This window comes from Diabrotica virgifera, chromosome 5 (genome assembly GCF_917563875.1).
Source record: "Diabrotica virgifera virgifera chromosome 5, PGI_DIABVI_V3a".
In the NCBI taxonomy this organism is placed as follows: Eukaryota; Metazoa; Arthropoda; class Insecta; order Coleoptera; family Chrysomelidae; genus Diabrotica; species Diabrotica virgifera.
This window is the reverse complement of record NC_065447.1, coordinates 88,233,255-88,248,065: the sequence shown is the minus strand read 5'-3', so window position 1 is coordinate 88,248,065 and position 14,811 is coordinate 88,233,255. Positions and strand designations below refer to the sequence as shown.

The window sequence follows — 14,811 nt, the reverse complement described above, 5'->3', positions numbered from 1 at the left end:
ATCGTGCAGTTACCTTATAGCGGCTCTTAGTCTATAGTGAAATCGGATCTTTCTACCCCGCCCTACCTTCACTGAAAATTAACAATGAAATAACGTCAAACGGTAAACAAAGTGTAATGCAAATGTAGTAACTTTAAAACAAAGTTTTTGAAGGAGCAATATTTTCTCCCATTTGTTTTCATTATGCAAAAAAAACTTGATAAAAAAAACTTACGAATTGTTCACAGAATTTGGCGTCGAACACGGAGTAGGCCTTTTTTCTTCCCGTATCGTACTATGATTTATCTTCGACGTAAGCCTCTTAAGAACATCATCCATAGTCCGTTTCAGCGGATGCGAGGAACTGTTATTATTAACTAAACTATTGTTATTATTATTATTGTTATAACTGTTCGTTTTTATATCAGCACTGGGACTACTACACTCCGAAGAGTTCCGTCGTCTTTCGTGATCCGTGTGTAAGGATAACGCCTGAATACTACTAGAAACGAAGATGTGAGGTTCGCCCATTCTGGCCGACTTATTGGGAGGCATGCGGTCCTCCTCGAGGTCCTCTCCTTCACTGGGAGAGACACTGCCCGGCGAAGACGGTTCCGATAGTTTGTAAAACGCGTTGGAGTTGTGGACCATAGTATTGTTGTCTTCCTCGCAGATATCACTTAGGTTATTGCTGCTCGTCTCGTCCAGATCGGTGAGACCTCCTCCTTCGCTGCCGCTGCCGGTGTGTTGAATTCCTGGTGTCGTGGGGTCTGTTGAGTTGGTGCCTTCGTGTAGTTTTGTAGGTGGTGACTTTCGTTTTGAGGACATGTTTCTGAAAATAAAAATAAATGTAAATCATCATATTTTCTTCAAGAGCTCTTGCAACAACAAATTTTAGAAACAAATATCAATCCAGAATGTAGTGAATGGTATTAGGACAGGATAAAGTTAAAACAATAGTATATTGGACAACAAGAGAGAAAAAAGACATATTTCTCACGAGCGCAGAAGTTTGTTGACACGAGCCGAGGTACGAGGCGAGTGCCGCAAATCAAGCGAGAGAGAAATATGTCGTTTTCTCACGTGTTGTACACTGTACTTTTTCTATGGATGCGTTTTTGTCAAGAGTTAAAACTTCAAAATTAAATAATTTAGGTGCTTTTATGTAGATTATATGCCAAAATGGAAATAAAATAAATATTATACACATTTGTAGGTATTTAATATTCTTAATATTTATATACTTTTATTTATTTAAAATTATAGTTAACAGTTATATTTGAACAGTTTTGAAAGGCAATTTTTGGCAAGTTTTGATTTGACACATTTTATTTGACAAAAATATTTTTGTTTGTATTGTGCATGTTACCATGGAAACCGCGATTTTACGTATGGAACCCGTGAGAAAAAATATTTCTCACTGCAATGGCCGACTTTTCTCACAGCCTGAGAAATTGTTCGTTTTGAATGTATGTAAGTAGTGAGAGAAGTTTCACATTGTATAGCATCCATAGAAAATAGTTATTTGAATAACAAGGGAGCAAAGTGCTACTTTTCCTCCCGAGAATGAAGTTTACTGCCCGACGCGTAGCGGAGGAAAAGGCACTTTACGCCCATGTTATACATATGATTTTTCCACCTCCCTCAAATAACATGTCATTTTTTCATTTTTAAATAATTTATTTATGTAACTAACAAAATTTATTAGAGAACTAAAATTATTAACAAGTAGGCACAGTATAACTGTCAACTGTCAAATAAAAATCAAATTATTAATGTAAACATTGTTAAATAAAAATAACAATTTATGTTTTTTATCATTCTGCAAAATACAGGGTGTTCTATAAATAAACGTTAAAATGTATAGATGCTTACGTAATAGAAAATAGAATACAATAAAATGCGTCAATAGGTTATTTCATCGATGACATACCATGACGTCACTTTTACTTTTACTCCCTAGGGAGTAAAAGTAGGTACTTTGTCTCCCTACGCAGGAAAAGTACGACTTTGCTCCCCACAATGAGGCCAGGATATGTATACTTTTGGTAGAGGTAGGTGGACAACATTTTTGTGCGGTACTTATTAATCTGCCAATAAAAATGGTGATACATGAAGAATCTTAAAAAATAAAGGGTTTAGATACCAATATGTATTTTATATTTGTTATTCATGAATGAATAGGTCCTCACTAAAAACGGCCGACAGACCCTCCCAGATTTCTCATCCTGTTAGATGTATCTAATAATATTCTTCATCATACAATGTATGACTCGTATGAACGTATGACTTAACTTTCGTTAACTTTTTTTTATTTACTTCTTTATGCCTCAACCTCAAAGGGTCATTGTCACAGTACAATTTAAAGTTTTACAATTAATTTCGTTCATTTATAGACTATAAGTACGAAGATAAATTGTTTATATCAGTTCCTTACTTCACTTAATATAAGTTGAGCCAAACATAGTACACAATTTCACGACCAAACATTTTCAAAATTGCAGAACACTATAATTCTGAATTTAATCGCGGTCACAATTTAATGTCAGTCACTTAATGTTGCTTGAAAGGTGTCTTGTAGTTTATATTGAAGTCTCTTCATGCAATAGAGAGAACACTTCAGTAAAACATGGCGAACTCTGAGCACAATATCACATATTCTTTTTCCAAAGTCAGTTTGCCAACTGTCGGCTTTTGAGATTCTTTGATGCCGATGCCGACCATTGGCGTGGAAATTAAGAAAAAGGATCAGTTCATCACATGCATATTTCAAGAAAAATCATATAATTTTTATTAATTTTTGCATAATTATATTCAGGAAAATCTCTCAATTTTTGGGCAGAAATTGTTTAAACAATTTTTTAAACAAATTCAAAATATCACCTTTTGTGCTCCAAAAAATATTTTTTTAGGTTTTTGGGTGACTCGAAATAAGAAAGGTACTTTGTCATTTTTCTCAAAAGTTAATAGTTTTCGAGTTATAGGCGATTTAATATCTGAAAAATGCGAAAATACGCATTTTGGAGGTTTAAAACTCATATTAAAATTATTGTCTTTGAGGTTGTCAAGAGCTTAAATTGAAGTTTAAATACCTATTCATTTTGAAGATTCTGAACAGTAATCGGGTCTAACTTCGATTTAGACCGTTGTTTTTAATTGTTAATTATGCGCGTCCATCCGATTTTTATGCCGTATACTATTTCAAATTCAAAAATCTCTTATTTTGCTTTGTTCTGAAAAACATTTTTTTGTTTATTTTGTGTGTCATTCTAAACAAAAAAGGTTTCTTGTAATTTTCTAAGATGTTAATAGTTTTCGAGTTGTAAGCGATTTAAAATCTGAAAAATGCAAAAAATACGCATTTTCGAGGCTTGAAAACTCATATGTAAGTTATAGTTTTTGAGGTTATCGTGTGCTTAAATTGAATTTTAAACATTCATTTTCAAGATTCTAAAGAGAAATCGGGCCTAACTTTAATTTAGACCGTTGTTTTTTAATTGGTAATTATGCGCGTCTATCCGATTTTTATGCAGTATACCATTTCAGAAATCTCTTATGAACTCAGAACAATGAAAAGAAATATTTTGTGTTTAGAATAGCCTAAAAAATCTAAAAATAAAATGTTTTTGAAATAGTATACCGCATAAAATCGGATGGACGCGCATAATTAACATTTAAAGAATATCGGTCTAAATTGAAGTTAGACCCGATTACTATTCAAAATCTTGAAAATGAATGTGTTCAATTTAAGCTCTTGACAACTTCAAAAATAATAATTTAAATATGAGTTTTTTGTTAGACGAAAACTATCAACTTTTGAGAAAAATGACAAGGTACTAGGTCTGGATCCCGCGTATGAAAAAAAAGTTGATTAATAGCAAGCTGAAAATTTGTTAATAGCTTAAGGGTGTCTAGTCGGATAAACTTTGATATATGGGAACACTGGAACAGGGGCAGTTTTAATTATGGAACAGGTTAAAAATTTGGAACGGTCAGACCACGAAAACGGCACATTTATTTTGTCCGACAGAACAGATTTAAACTCTCCAAACAGAGATTAAACTCTAATGCAAAAATCAGAATGCTATTTATCACCTGTCATAATTCCTGTCATTTGACATATTCTACATGTTCCACTCATTAAAACGCCCATTTGGTGATAAATAGCAGTCTGATTTTTGCATGAGAGTTTAATCTCTGTTCGGAGAGTTTAAGTCTGTTCTGTCGGACAAAATACATGTGCGCTTTTCGTGGTCTGACCGTTCCAAATTTTTAATCTGTTCCACAATTAAAACTTCCCCTGTTCCAGTGTGCCCATATATCAAAGTTTGTCCGACTAGACACCCTTAAGCTATTAACAAATTTTCAGCTTGCTATTAATCAACTTTTTTTTCATACGCGGGATCCAGACCTATACCTGTCTTGTTTAGAATGACCAAAAAATTTTATTTTGGAGCAAAAAAGGCGATGTTTTAAAGTTTAAACAAATTCTGAACAAAAAATTTGCTCGACGCCCTTCAGATTTGTTTAAGGGGATATTTTTGAACAGGAATTTGCAAATAAATCGAATTACATATATTTTTTTTCAGATTGGAACGTCCTCACAATATGGAATATCTACCTATTTTCTTTGTAATAAACTAATAAGTTATAAACTGTCTTATAAACATTGATAAACGTCCTTTGCAGCGGTGTCAACCCTACCCAATTTTTTATTTCGTCGCTTTCGTTTTAAGGAATGATATGTAACAGTTCCTAATTTAACAATTTTTTAGATCGTCTTATACTCGATTTTTGTTAATTCCTGAATTCCCGAAACAATTGCATTCTCAGTCATTCCAGTATATTCTTTTTTGAAACGAGTTCACATTGGACGTGCAAATCGTTGTTTTTTAATTCGATTTATTATTTATATAGTAGCAAAATATAACCTAACCTTCCAGTTACAACTCCGCCACTGTTAGATGGACAACGACAAAATTTGTTTGTTGAGAAACAGGTGTTCCGCTGTGCTGTGTTGCCACCAACGATGGCCGAAATACGATGCCAATTTAACGATAGGCAGAGTAGGGAAGAACTAACTAATAGTGTTCTTTTGTTGTTGAATTGAAATGAAATATATAAGTAATGGATGTGACCATCACAGTTTGGTTTTTTATTACTTAAAATTTGATACTTTCAATGTTTAAACTTGTTTTAACATTAAAGCAAATTTTTAATATCTCGTTAAAATCATCAACATGGCAACGTCAATTTAAAATTGGCTTCTTAATTTTGTCCAGCCTACAGTGTTGCCGATACTCTAAAATTTCTTTAAAGTATAATATATACAAAGTCGGTTCAATTTATTAGTGAAGGCCCATTGAAATTTTAAGTACCTAGTTAACTAATTTATATATTTTTTAAGAATATTTTTATATTATCTTTATAACAGTGCCATTGAATAACAATTGAATAGTAAAGTAGAGAAAAAATTTTCAGAATATATAAACTTGGGAATTTTAGGAAATATATCTGACAACCTTGATTCGAAAGCCGGTCTCTTTGATATCAATATGACTGCTGATTATGTTGGAAAATTATTAGTGGATAAACTACGTAGTACTGTTGTTTTAATTCATTCTCCTGCAGATGTTTATGGGTGATGGCGGTGTGGCCTATTCTCAGAGGAGAGAGAATGGATTCCACTTGGTCTGCCAAGCATTGATTAGCTTTGAATATAAGTTTTGCATCTAGATGTGGAATGCTTCTGGTTTCTACAGCTCTCGGATTCGATACTGTTAGTTTTTCCAAGGAATATACTTATGCATTACCAGCAATTCCGATATGTAATGGAATCCATATAAAGATGACATTTATGTTCATAGTTTGCAGTTGGATTAATGCTGATTTAATAAGTACATAGTAGACTTGGATGACGAGGATATAAGTTAAGGCAGTTACAGAACTTAAGAAATCCATAATAATGACAGGGTTTTTGATATTATTTTCTACCACAAAATTTATTGCGTTGAGCGGTTAACTCGGCTGTGTAAATGGAAGTTAATTTGGGGAGTTTATTTATTTTTTTTTTCATTCAACATAAACGCTGCTCCCACTCCTTCTATAGTTTTAGAGATATCGGTATATATATTATTATTGATGGATTCGACCGTTACTTGATGGAAGTTCATTTTATCTAACAATAAAAAACTGAAAACGTTTGTTTTCTATACTTCCACAAAATTTATTATATCTAAGTGACTACAGCTGTTTCGGCGGAGTGCCTTTCTCAAGTAATATAGTTTACAATGTGTTTGCCTTTTTAATCTTCAACTGAAGAGGTTGAGGAGTGGGGAGCTGTTTGTCTCGAGTTGGTCATTCAGAATTATATCTGTATTTTTCAGTTTATTAATTTCCATAGATTCTAAAAAAGATAGCTTAAGGCCTTTATTTTGAATATGTAGAATTTTAAACTCTTCATTGAAAGAATGATTATGATCTAGAAGGTGAAGTGCGTATGTAGAAGTGTCTGTTTTTCTATTGTTGAATGCCCTTTTGTGTTCTGCTATCCGTTTGTCAAAAGTTCTGCCAGTTTGACCGATGTACGTTTTCGGACAGTCACCACAAGTTAGTTTGTACACACCACTCTGTAGTTGCTTTCTCTTTCGGCTTTTATTGTTCTTAATATATTTGCTTAAGTTGTTGTTAGTTCTGAAAGCTGGTGTTATTCCTTTCTTTTTTATGTATCTGGCTATTGTTGTTGTTATCTTGCCAGTATATGTGAGAGAGCAGAAGGTACTGGGTTCTTTCTGTGGTGGTGGATACACTAATTTCAGGGCTTTCTTATGGAGTTTTTGGTTTAAAATTTTGTTAACTGTTTGTTCGTTATAGCCGTTGTTTACTGCTATTTGTTTAATGATGTTTAGTTCTATTTCGAAGTTATTTTTTGTCATGGGAATTTCTGTCAGTCTATGTATCATGCTATGGTAGGCTGCTAATTTGTGTTGTGTAGGATGGGATGATGAATTGTGTATAGTTGTGTCAGTATGGGTAGGTTTATGATATATGGAGAACTCATGTTTGTTGTGTAGTCTGGAAATCGTTACATCTAGAAAGTTTATAGAGTTATTCTGTTCTGTTTCTACTGTAAACTCAATATTATTATGAAGTGAATTAATATATGATAGAAATTGGTCAAGTTGTCTGTTAGTTCCTGTAAAGCATACTAGTATATCATCCACGTATCTCCACCAATATAAGAACTGTTTAAATACGGGATGTTTAGAAATTGTTGTTTCAAGTTGGTTCATAAATATATCTGATAGCAATGGGCTTAGAGGATTACCCATAATAAGTCCTGCACTGTTGTTTGTGTATATTTGATTATTGAATTCAAAATAGTCTTGATTTATGCAAATTTCAAGAAGGTGTAAAATTTCAGATGCAATGATCGGATTTGTACTATTATGGTCTAAAAGATTCTTAACTAAAACAAAAGTTTCTGTAGGAGGAACACTAGGAAAAAGATTTTTTACGTCAAATGAAATTAGTCTGGAGTTTTTGGGCAATTGAAAATGTTGTATTTTATTAACTAGTTCTAGTGTATTTTTTACGGTGAATTTAGGTGAAAATTTAGTGTATTCTGTAATAATATCTGACAGTTTTTTTGAAATTTTGTATGACGGAGCTGTATAAAAAGAAACTACAGGTCTTATTGGGTGGTCAGGTTTGTGTAGTTTAATAAAAGAGTATAATTTAGGAGGTTGTGGGTTCATAATATTAAGGTATTTCTGTTCTGTTGGATTTAGTATTGATTTTGAATTTTCAATGGCTAGTTTAATTTGTTTTCGGTATTTTTCTGTGGGGTCTTTGTTTAGTTTTATACTGTTTTGGTTAGTTAAAAATTCTATTGTTTTGTTATTATAGTCTCGTTTGTCGATAGCAATAGTAGTGTTACCTTTGTCTGCTTTTGTAAATATTATGTCATGTTTTATTGATTTATTTTTAATTGAAACGGCTATTTGGTTTTCTTTGAAACAGGAATTATTAGTTTCACTACATACATCAGTAATAGATTTTGCAATGATGCTTTTTTCTATGTTTTTGGCAGTTTTGTTTAACGCTACTTCACACTCTACACCTAAATACTCTAAATTTTTTTGATTATTATGTTGAGGCAAGTTGTGTTTGAATCCTTTCTCTAAAAGTTCTATTTCACTATTATTGAATTTAGTATCTGTTAAGTTTATAAATCTATTGAAAAAACTATGATTTGAAAAATTTGTTGTATGAGTATTGAGTTTTTTACTATTGCAAATTAGATTATTTAGTTTTTTACATTGTGTATTAAATTTTTTGTCTATTAAATTATCTACTTCAGTTCTTACTTTAGAATCTAGGATATCAAATTCTATATTATCTAATCTATAATGTAAACAGCTGTAGTCACTTAGATATAATAAATTTTGTGGAAGTATAGAAAACAAACGTTTTCAGTTTTTTATTGTTAGATATATTATTATGTTTATTGTAATATGTCTTGAGTTCTTGGAAGGCATATTGATATAATGCTTTGGGTTCATTAACTTTTTTTTAAGTACTCAAAAAGAGCAAATATGTTTTGTAAGGATAAAAGTATAAAAAGGGAGATTTTTGCGAATAAGATCATCTAACCAATCATTCTTCGATACAAAACCACTTGCTAAGGTGAATATACAGCTTTATACGGTGCATATATACATTATACGAGTAAGTACTTCATATAGATGCAACAGTATATAGTGATAACTACCAACTATTGACCACATTATTTATTCAATCAAGGAGTAAATCTGGAAAGTCTGAGCATGTCAAAGAGTTGGTCAGAAAGATGTACCCAGACATGTCTTTCTACAGCTTCTATACGATTTCTCGATTTCTATCCTTAATTGGGATGAAGATTCCAGAGTTTTTGCAAGAAAACTGGTCACCGTTCCTAATTAACTTATGAAGTAATGATATCAAGATACCTGTAACATGTATCTCAGGTGACTAAGAGGGAAACGTGGAAGAAGAAAAAGCAACAGTGAAAGCCTCAAGTTGTGATTTATTGGTGACTGAAGACTGAAATTAACCTGAATAGTATATGATACTTGAACTGAAATGTCGACAGAAATTAAATGAATTACACTGACATGTTAAAAACGTTCAATGGGGTGCAATAAGGTACAGTTTCATAAGAATATGTTATGTGGTTAAGATCGGGAAGAATGAGAGAGCTAGGATAGATATCACACAACCAGAATGAGTGCAGGTGTTATAGTAGATACTGTCGTAGTACCTGTAGTAGAACAACAAGATCTTAAATAAATAATAACCGGAAGGTTATGTTATTTATAGACACATTTTTAACTCCAAAATCGTTTCACAATATTCAACAAAGTGATCGTATTTGTGGAAATACCACAAATGCGATTGTAGAATTTAATTTTTTTTTTCATTTTGATAACAACATAGTAATAGCGATGGCTTCATCTTTGAAAAACACTTGTCTCTTGTTTCAACATTTATTTAACAATTAGATAAGGCTAATTTGACAAACGTTTTCTAGTATTAAATAATAGATACATTAAACGCGATAATTTATTGATTCCAAGCTGGCCATTCATAATTATAACAGTATTTTTAAGTTAGTTATCTCAAGGTTTATATAGTTAAAGTTTGTAATGTTATTATATACACAAATGTATTCAACTTTTTCACTGGTCCAGTTTTTAAATAAAATTTATAAACTATTATAACAATGCTGAATGGGTTGCATATGCGAGTTCATTTTGAATGAAGTAAAAAACAGACGTACCTACTCACAATCATTTATTGTTTAACTTCCGACAACCGGTTTCGCTCTCTACAATTTGCAGAGCATCATCATGTCAACGGTTGCAAGTAAACTAAATGCTACAAATAAAAACCATAGTTAGAAGTTGAACACCAATAAAAACCATAGTAGCACATTGTCTGGTTGTAAAAAGATGCTATGAGATGAAGCCAATATTTAAAAAAATATAAATTAAAACCACAGACAAATACATATGCATGCATCCATACCGGTAAAAACAAACACTCATATATGTCCGCAAACACATGCACGTTTGCTTTTTACTTCATTTATTATGCTTGGGCCACAGTAACGTTAACATCTAACGTCCATTATCGTAAATCTCTGGGTGTAATTTTTTTTTGCTTTTTGACCCATATGGGCATGCTCCATCAACAGTGTTTTTCATAAATATATATGGTTATTGCAATATCCCTGCGGAAACTACCCATATCCTTGAAAATAAACTGCAGAAACTACCCATATCCCTTGGCGAGCATGTTTTTACGATTTTCTCATTAGCTATGCATTTTTTTGAAACAAAACTTATACATCTTTTTTAAAAACTTGTCAACTTTGGGGCGCCACCCCCGCTAAACGGTGGGTGATAGACATATATTGTCGGGAAATAAATAGTAGGAAATTTGGTCCTCTTTATTTTACTAGTAAGTAAATTTTTTACAAAACGTACAGGAAGGGCTACCTTTCGCAAAAACCACAAATTACCCCCTTTAAAGGGATGAAAAGGGGGTTGCGGGGTGAAATTTTTTAAGAAAAAGCTAGTCTTATAATAAGCACCCCTTGATATACCAGAAAAAAAATAAAACCAGACTTGTGTCCATTTCGCGAGGTTCAACCTCTGTTTCCTACACTAACAATATCAAACCAATATCAATGCATATTATTAATCAAGATCTAGCTTGAGTAACATATCTACTGGTACATTGCTGAGCAAAGGCAAATTGAAAATTACGAGTTTGATAGACCTAGTATTGAACTTAATGGAAGTATAATAAGTGAGAAGTGGTAATAAAAGATCTTGGTAGAAATAAAAACATTTCTACAGTAAAGTCATAGTATTACCGCTTCTCCTGATGATATTTTTAAAAGTAGCAAAACATCGAGAAGCATCCATATATGGTTCACGTAAAAACGACAAGATCCAAACCTGGAAGACGAATATTTAATTTATATTCACGTTTTCTAAGTATTAAACGTATTGTGCGTGAATTCCCTAGTAGACCATTAGTTGTTTGCCTCTGGGTATGTTGTGTAAGTGAGTTACTGTGACCAACAGGGTTTCCCTGCGGCTGAAGAAGGAGCCTACAATGATACGAAACATTGAGATCACCCACACACGAGTTGTCCATATACAGACACTGTTCAAATTCGATTAGTTAATTAATTCAGTCATGGTGGTTGATATACATTTTGGCGGAAGGTAAATCTCATACCTGCCGCACAGTGTTTGTTTACCTCTAAAAATCTTTACGATACTAGATAATGCATGGATTTACTGAAGGTTGACGATAAAATATATAATATGCGTATTATTCTTCAGCGATCGACTAAAGTCCATTTGAGTTATTAAAAAAAATAAGTTTTAGAACGTAGTTATTATCATTAAAATATGAATTCATTAATACTGATAGAATTGGCAATTTTTATTTTGATAAACCTTACCTGTTACACCTTACACGCTAACCACTTTCTTTAATAATCAGTTAAAACAACCAAAAAACATAATTTTGTTATAAAACTAACACATTTCTAATAAATAACATTAATTATAAGTCTAGCACCCACGTTTCTTCCTTTTCCTTATTGAAATTAACTAGAAATCTTAATCGAAAATCCACTTTAAAACCACCGAACCACAATCATCAGCACCTATACGGCATGTAGTATATACCATTGCGACATCTATTTAGAGTTTCGCGATTTTCCATTTCCGGTTAATAAATATGCAGATGCAAATAGAATTAACGAAACTGTCCCAAGAGTAATCACATTTCTCGAATTTGAATACGAACTGATATCAAAATCTAAAGATCAAGAGTGCAGGCTCGTTTTAGTGTTACACATACGAATAGTTCGTTGCGGATGGGACTGCCAGAGGCGTAGACATAATATAACTCATAATTTGAAGCTTATACCGTGGTCCAGAAATTAGGGCTGCAAACAACAGTTCTCATCACACAAACTGATACTAACCGGAAAAAACATCATTCTTTATTTACGCATACAAAGGCTGATTAAGCTGATTTATCTTACGACGGGACGTGCACGTGCCGTAGAACAATAGACGGCGCACGTCCCCGTTGTCGCCCCGTTCCGTTTTACTATAAATTAGCCAATGCTAATTTATAGCGTTAATATAAGTTATAGCTAATTTATGCGTGTTTCATACCACACGACTCTTGAACGTGCCCCGTACGACAGCCGTGCCGTCCACGTCCCGTCGTAAGATCAATATAAGCTAAATTATAAAATTAGTATAAGTTTGGAAATTATTTCAAGCAAATGCTTTAAAACGAATATCGGGCGTCTTATGGTGAGTGGCCTATTAGACGAATCTGACTGTTTAAAGGGATTTTGATCTGAAATTCAACTCATTCCAGGGGCTAAGATTAGAGATGCATCAAGTCAAACTAGTTTGATTTTATTCAACAAATTTGACTTGACTTGAAAACCAAACTTTTTTTGTAAAAAAGTTTGACTTGACTTGATTTCGATATCTTTAGGTTTGACTTGAAATCAAACTTCTTCAAACAGTTTGAAGTTTGAATATCATATTACGCAACGTGTTTATTTCCAATTCTAATTGAGAGCGTACCGACTTTTGTTTTGACTTATTTGGATAGGTCTGCATCTGTACTCTGCTACTCCGCAAATTAGTTTGTAGTTCATATTAACAAGTATATGCTTGGCTTGTTTATTACGTTCGTTTTGAAGTGTGTGCTTTGTGAAATAATATCAGAACCTGAATATTTTTCGGCTCCGAATAAGTACCAGATCAAATTGATTCCGATTTTGAAGGTATTCCCACTGCAAAAATTAAGAGAAAAAAATCTGTAGTCGAAGCATTAATTAAGGAAAATAAATATACTGATTTATTTGATATTGCTGCAGGTGATTTCAAAACAATGAAAATTGAAAAGTGCATACTTGTATTATGTAAAAATAAAGAACAGCGTTATAAAATGACAAATGATGAACTAATTCTTTAAGAGGACATTGCAAAGTCGCAAAAAATTCATTAAACCTACTCTATCAAAAATATAATATTTTGTTGTTCCTTCATAAATTTTTGTTAAAGTAGATTAAATTACACTTGGTATGATAAAAAAACTATCCAAAGAATTCTTTCTTTTAATCTAGTAACACTCAAATATAAAAAAGTTATATTAGGGCAGTCAATGAGAGCAAGAACAGGTTATTACCTCCGAATTCTATCCTACTGCATGGATTTTAATGAAATTTTAGGAATAGCCTGAAAATATCTCCTTATTCAAAGTCTACCCTATGCCGATGTGTGCTTTTGTCTTGGGGGCGGTTCCCACCCCTTCTCGGGGGTGGAAAATTTTTTGGTTAAACAACTACGGAAGTTGCTAGAGAACCTAATTCTAAGCAAAAACTGTTCTATAATTTTTTTTCGAAAACTCAATACATTTTGAGTTATTCGTGGTTGAAAATTGGCCATTTTCATTGAAATATAACACCTTTTCAAACGGTTTTTTTGCGAATACCTTAAAAACAATGCATCTAAATAAAAAAATTATATAAATATAAAATATTTTTGTAGCTCATAAAAAATCAAAGAGATTTTTTCCTTCTTCAATCTTCTAGTTATAACACAAAAAGAGATATGGTAGGTAAAAAGAGTTTGTTTTTTTGGAGCATGCTCAAATCAGTGTATCCAACTTGAAATAACAGAGAAACGGTCGATTTTAGATATATAATGCTACCAATGCCTTTTATTGTGCTTGAAAAGTCCTTTCAAATATGCAATATTAAATGTCGATTACATTCAAACTAAGCGAGATATGCTGCAAAAAATTGATGACTAACGAATTTTAAGAAAAAAATTGTGCAGTATATTTAACCCTTATACACCTAAAATCGACCGTTTCTCTGTTATTTCAAGTTAAATACACTGATTTGAGCATGCACCAAGAAAACAAGTTTTTTTCACTTACCATATCTCTTTTTGTGTTATAACTAGAAGATTCATAAAGAAAATAATCTCTTTGTTATTTTATAATCTACAAAAATGTTTGATATAGTTTTTTTAGTTAGATGCATAGTTTTTAAGGTATTCGCAAAAAACCGTTTAAAAAGATGTTATGTTTCAATGAAAATGGCCAATTTTCAACCAGGAATAACTCAAAAAGTATTGAGTTTCCGAAAAAAATTATAGAACAGTTTTTGCTTAGTATTAGGTTCTCTAGCAACTTCCGTAGTTATTTAAGCAAACAATTTTCCACCCCGAGAAGGGGTGGGAACCGCCCCTAAGACAAAAGCACACATCGGCATAGGGTAGACTTTGTTTCTTGGGCTATTCCCTACTTACTGTGAAAATATCACGTAAATCGATATAGTAGGATGGAATTCGGAGCCCCATACCCTCATTGACTGCCCTATATCGATAAAACGAAACTTGCCAGCAAGCAATTCTATGCATACAGGAATCATTTTCAAAAAATTTACGACCCTATTTTGATTATAATCGCTTCCTGTATTAAGAAACTTTTATGTGGCACTCATTGTATTATTAATTTTCTGATCTTAATTGGCAACTAACATGTCAATCTCGACAAAAAGTATATGTACTAAATAAATTATTTTTCAAACTCTTTCAAACTAGTTTGACAAACAGTTTGAATTTTCAAACCTGTACGATTGACCAGTTTGACTTGACTTGAATTATTTGTCAGAAGGACTGACTTGAGTTTGACTTGAAATTAAGTCAAACTCAAGTCAAGTTCAAACAT

The 14,811-nt window shown here is 32.4% G+C and overlaps 1 protein-coding gene across 2 annotated transcripts in view; it reads right to left on the bottom strand.

Annotated features, from left to right (window-relative positions):
- The window catches only part of LOC114326854 (transcription factor SOX-13), a 576,610-nt gene that overhangs the window by 352,768 nt on the left and 209,031 nt on the right, over positions 1-14,811 (bottom strand). Inside the window, exons 1-2 of one of the 2 annotated variants that reach the window (XM_050651483.1) lie at positions 11,501-11,841; positions 215-811 (exon numbers count right to left, since the gene is read on the bottom strand). In XM_050651483.1, the coding sequence (XP_050507440.1) occupies positions 215-807 (593 nt within the window). In that variant the 5' untranslated portion in view covers positions 808-811; positions 11,501-11,841. Of the gene's footprint in view, positions 1-214; positions 812-11,500; positions 11,842-14,811 lie in introns of those variants that run through there. The other variant, XM_028275310.2, reaches the window with a different exon arrangement.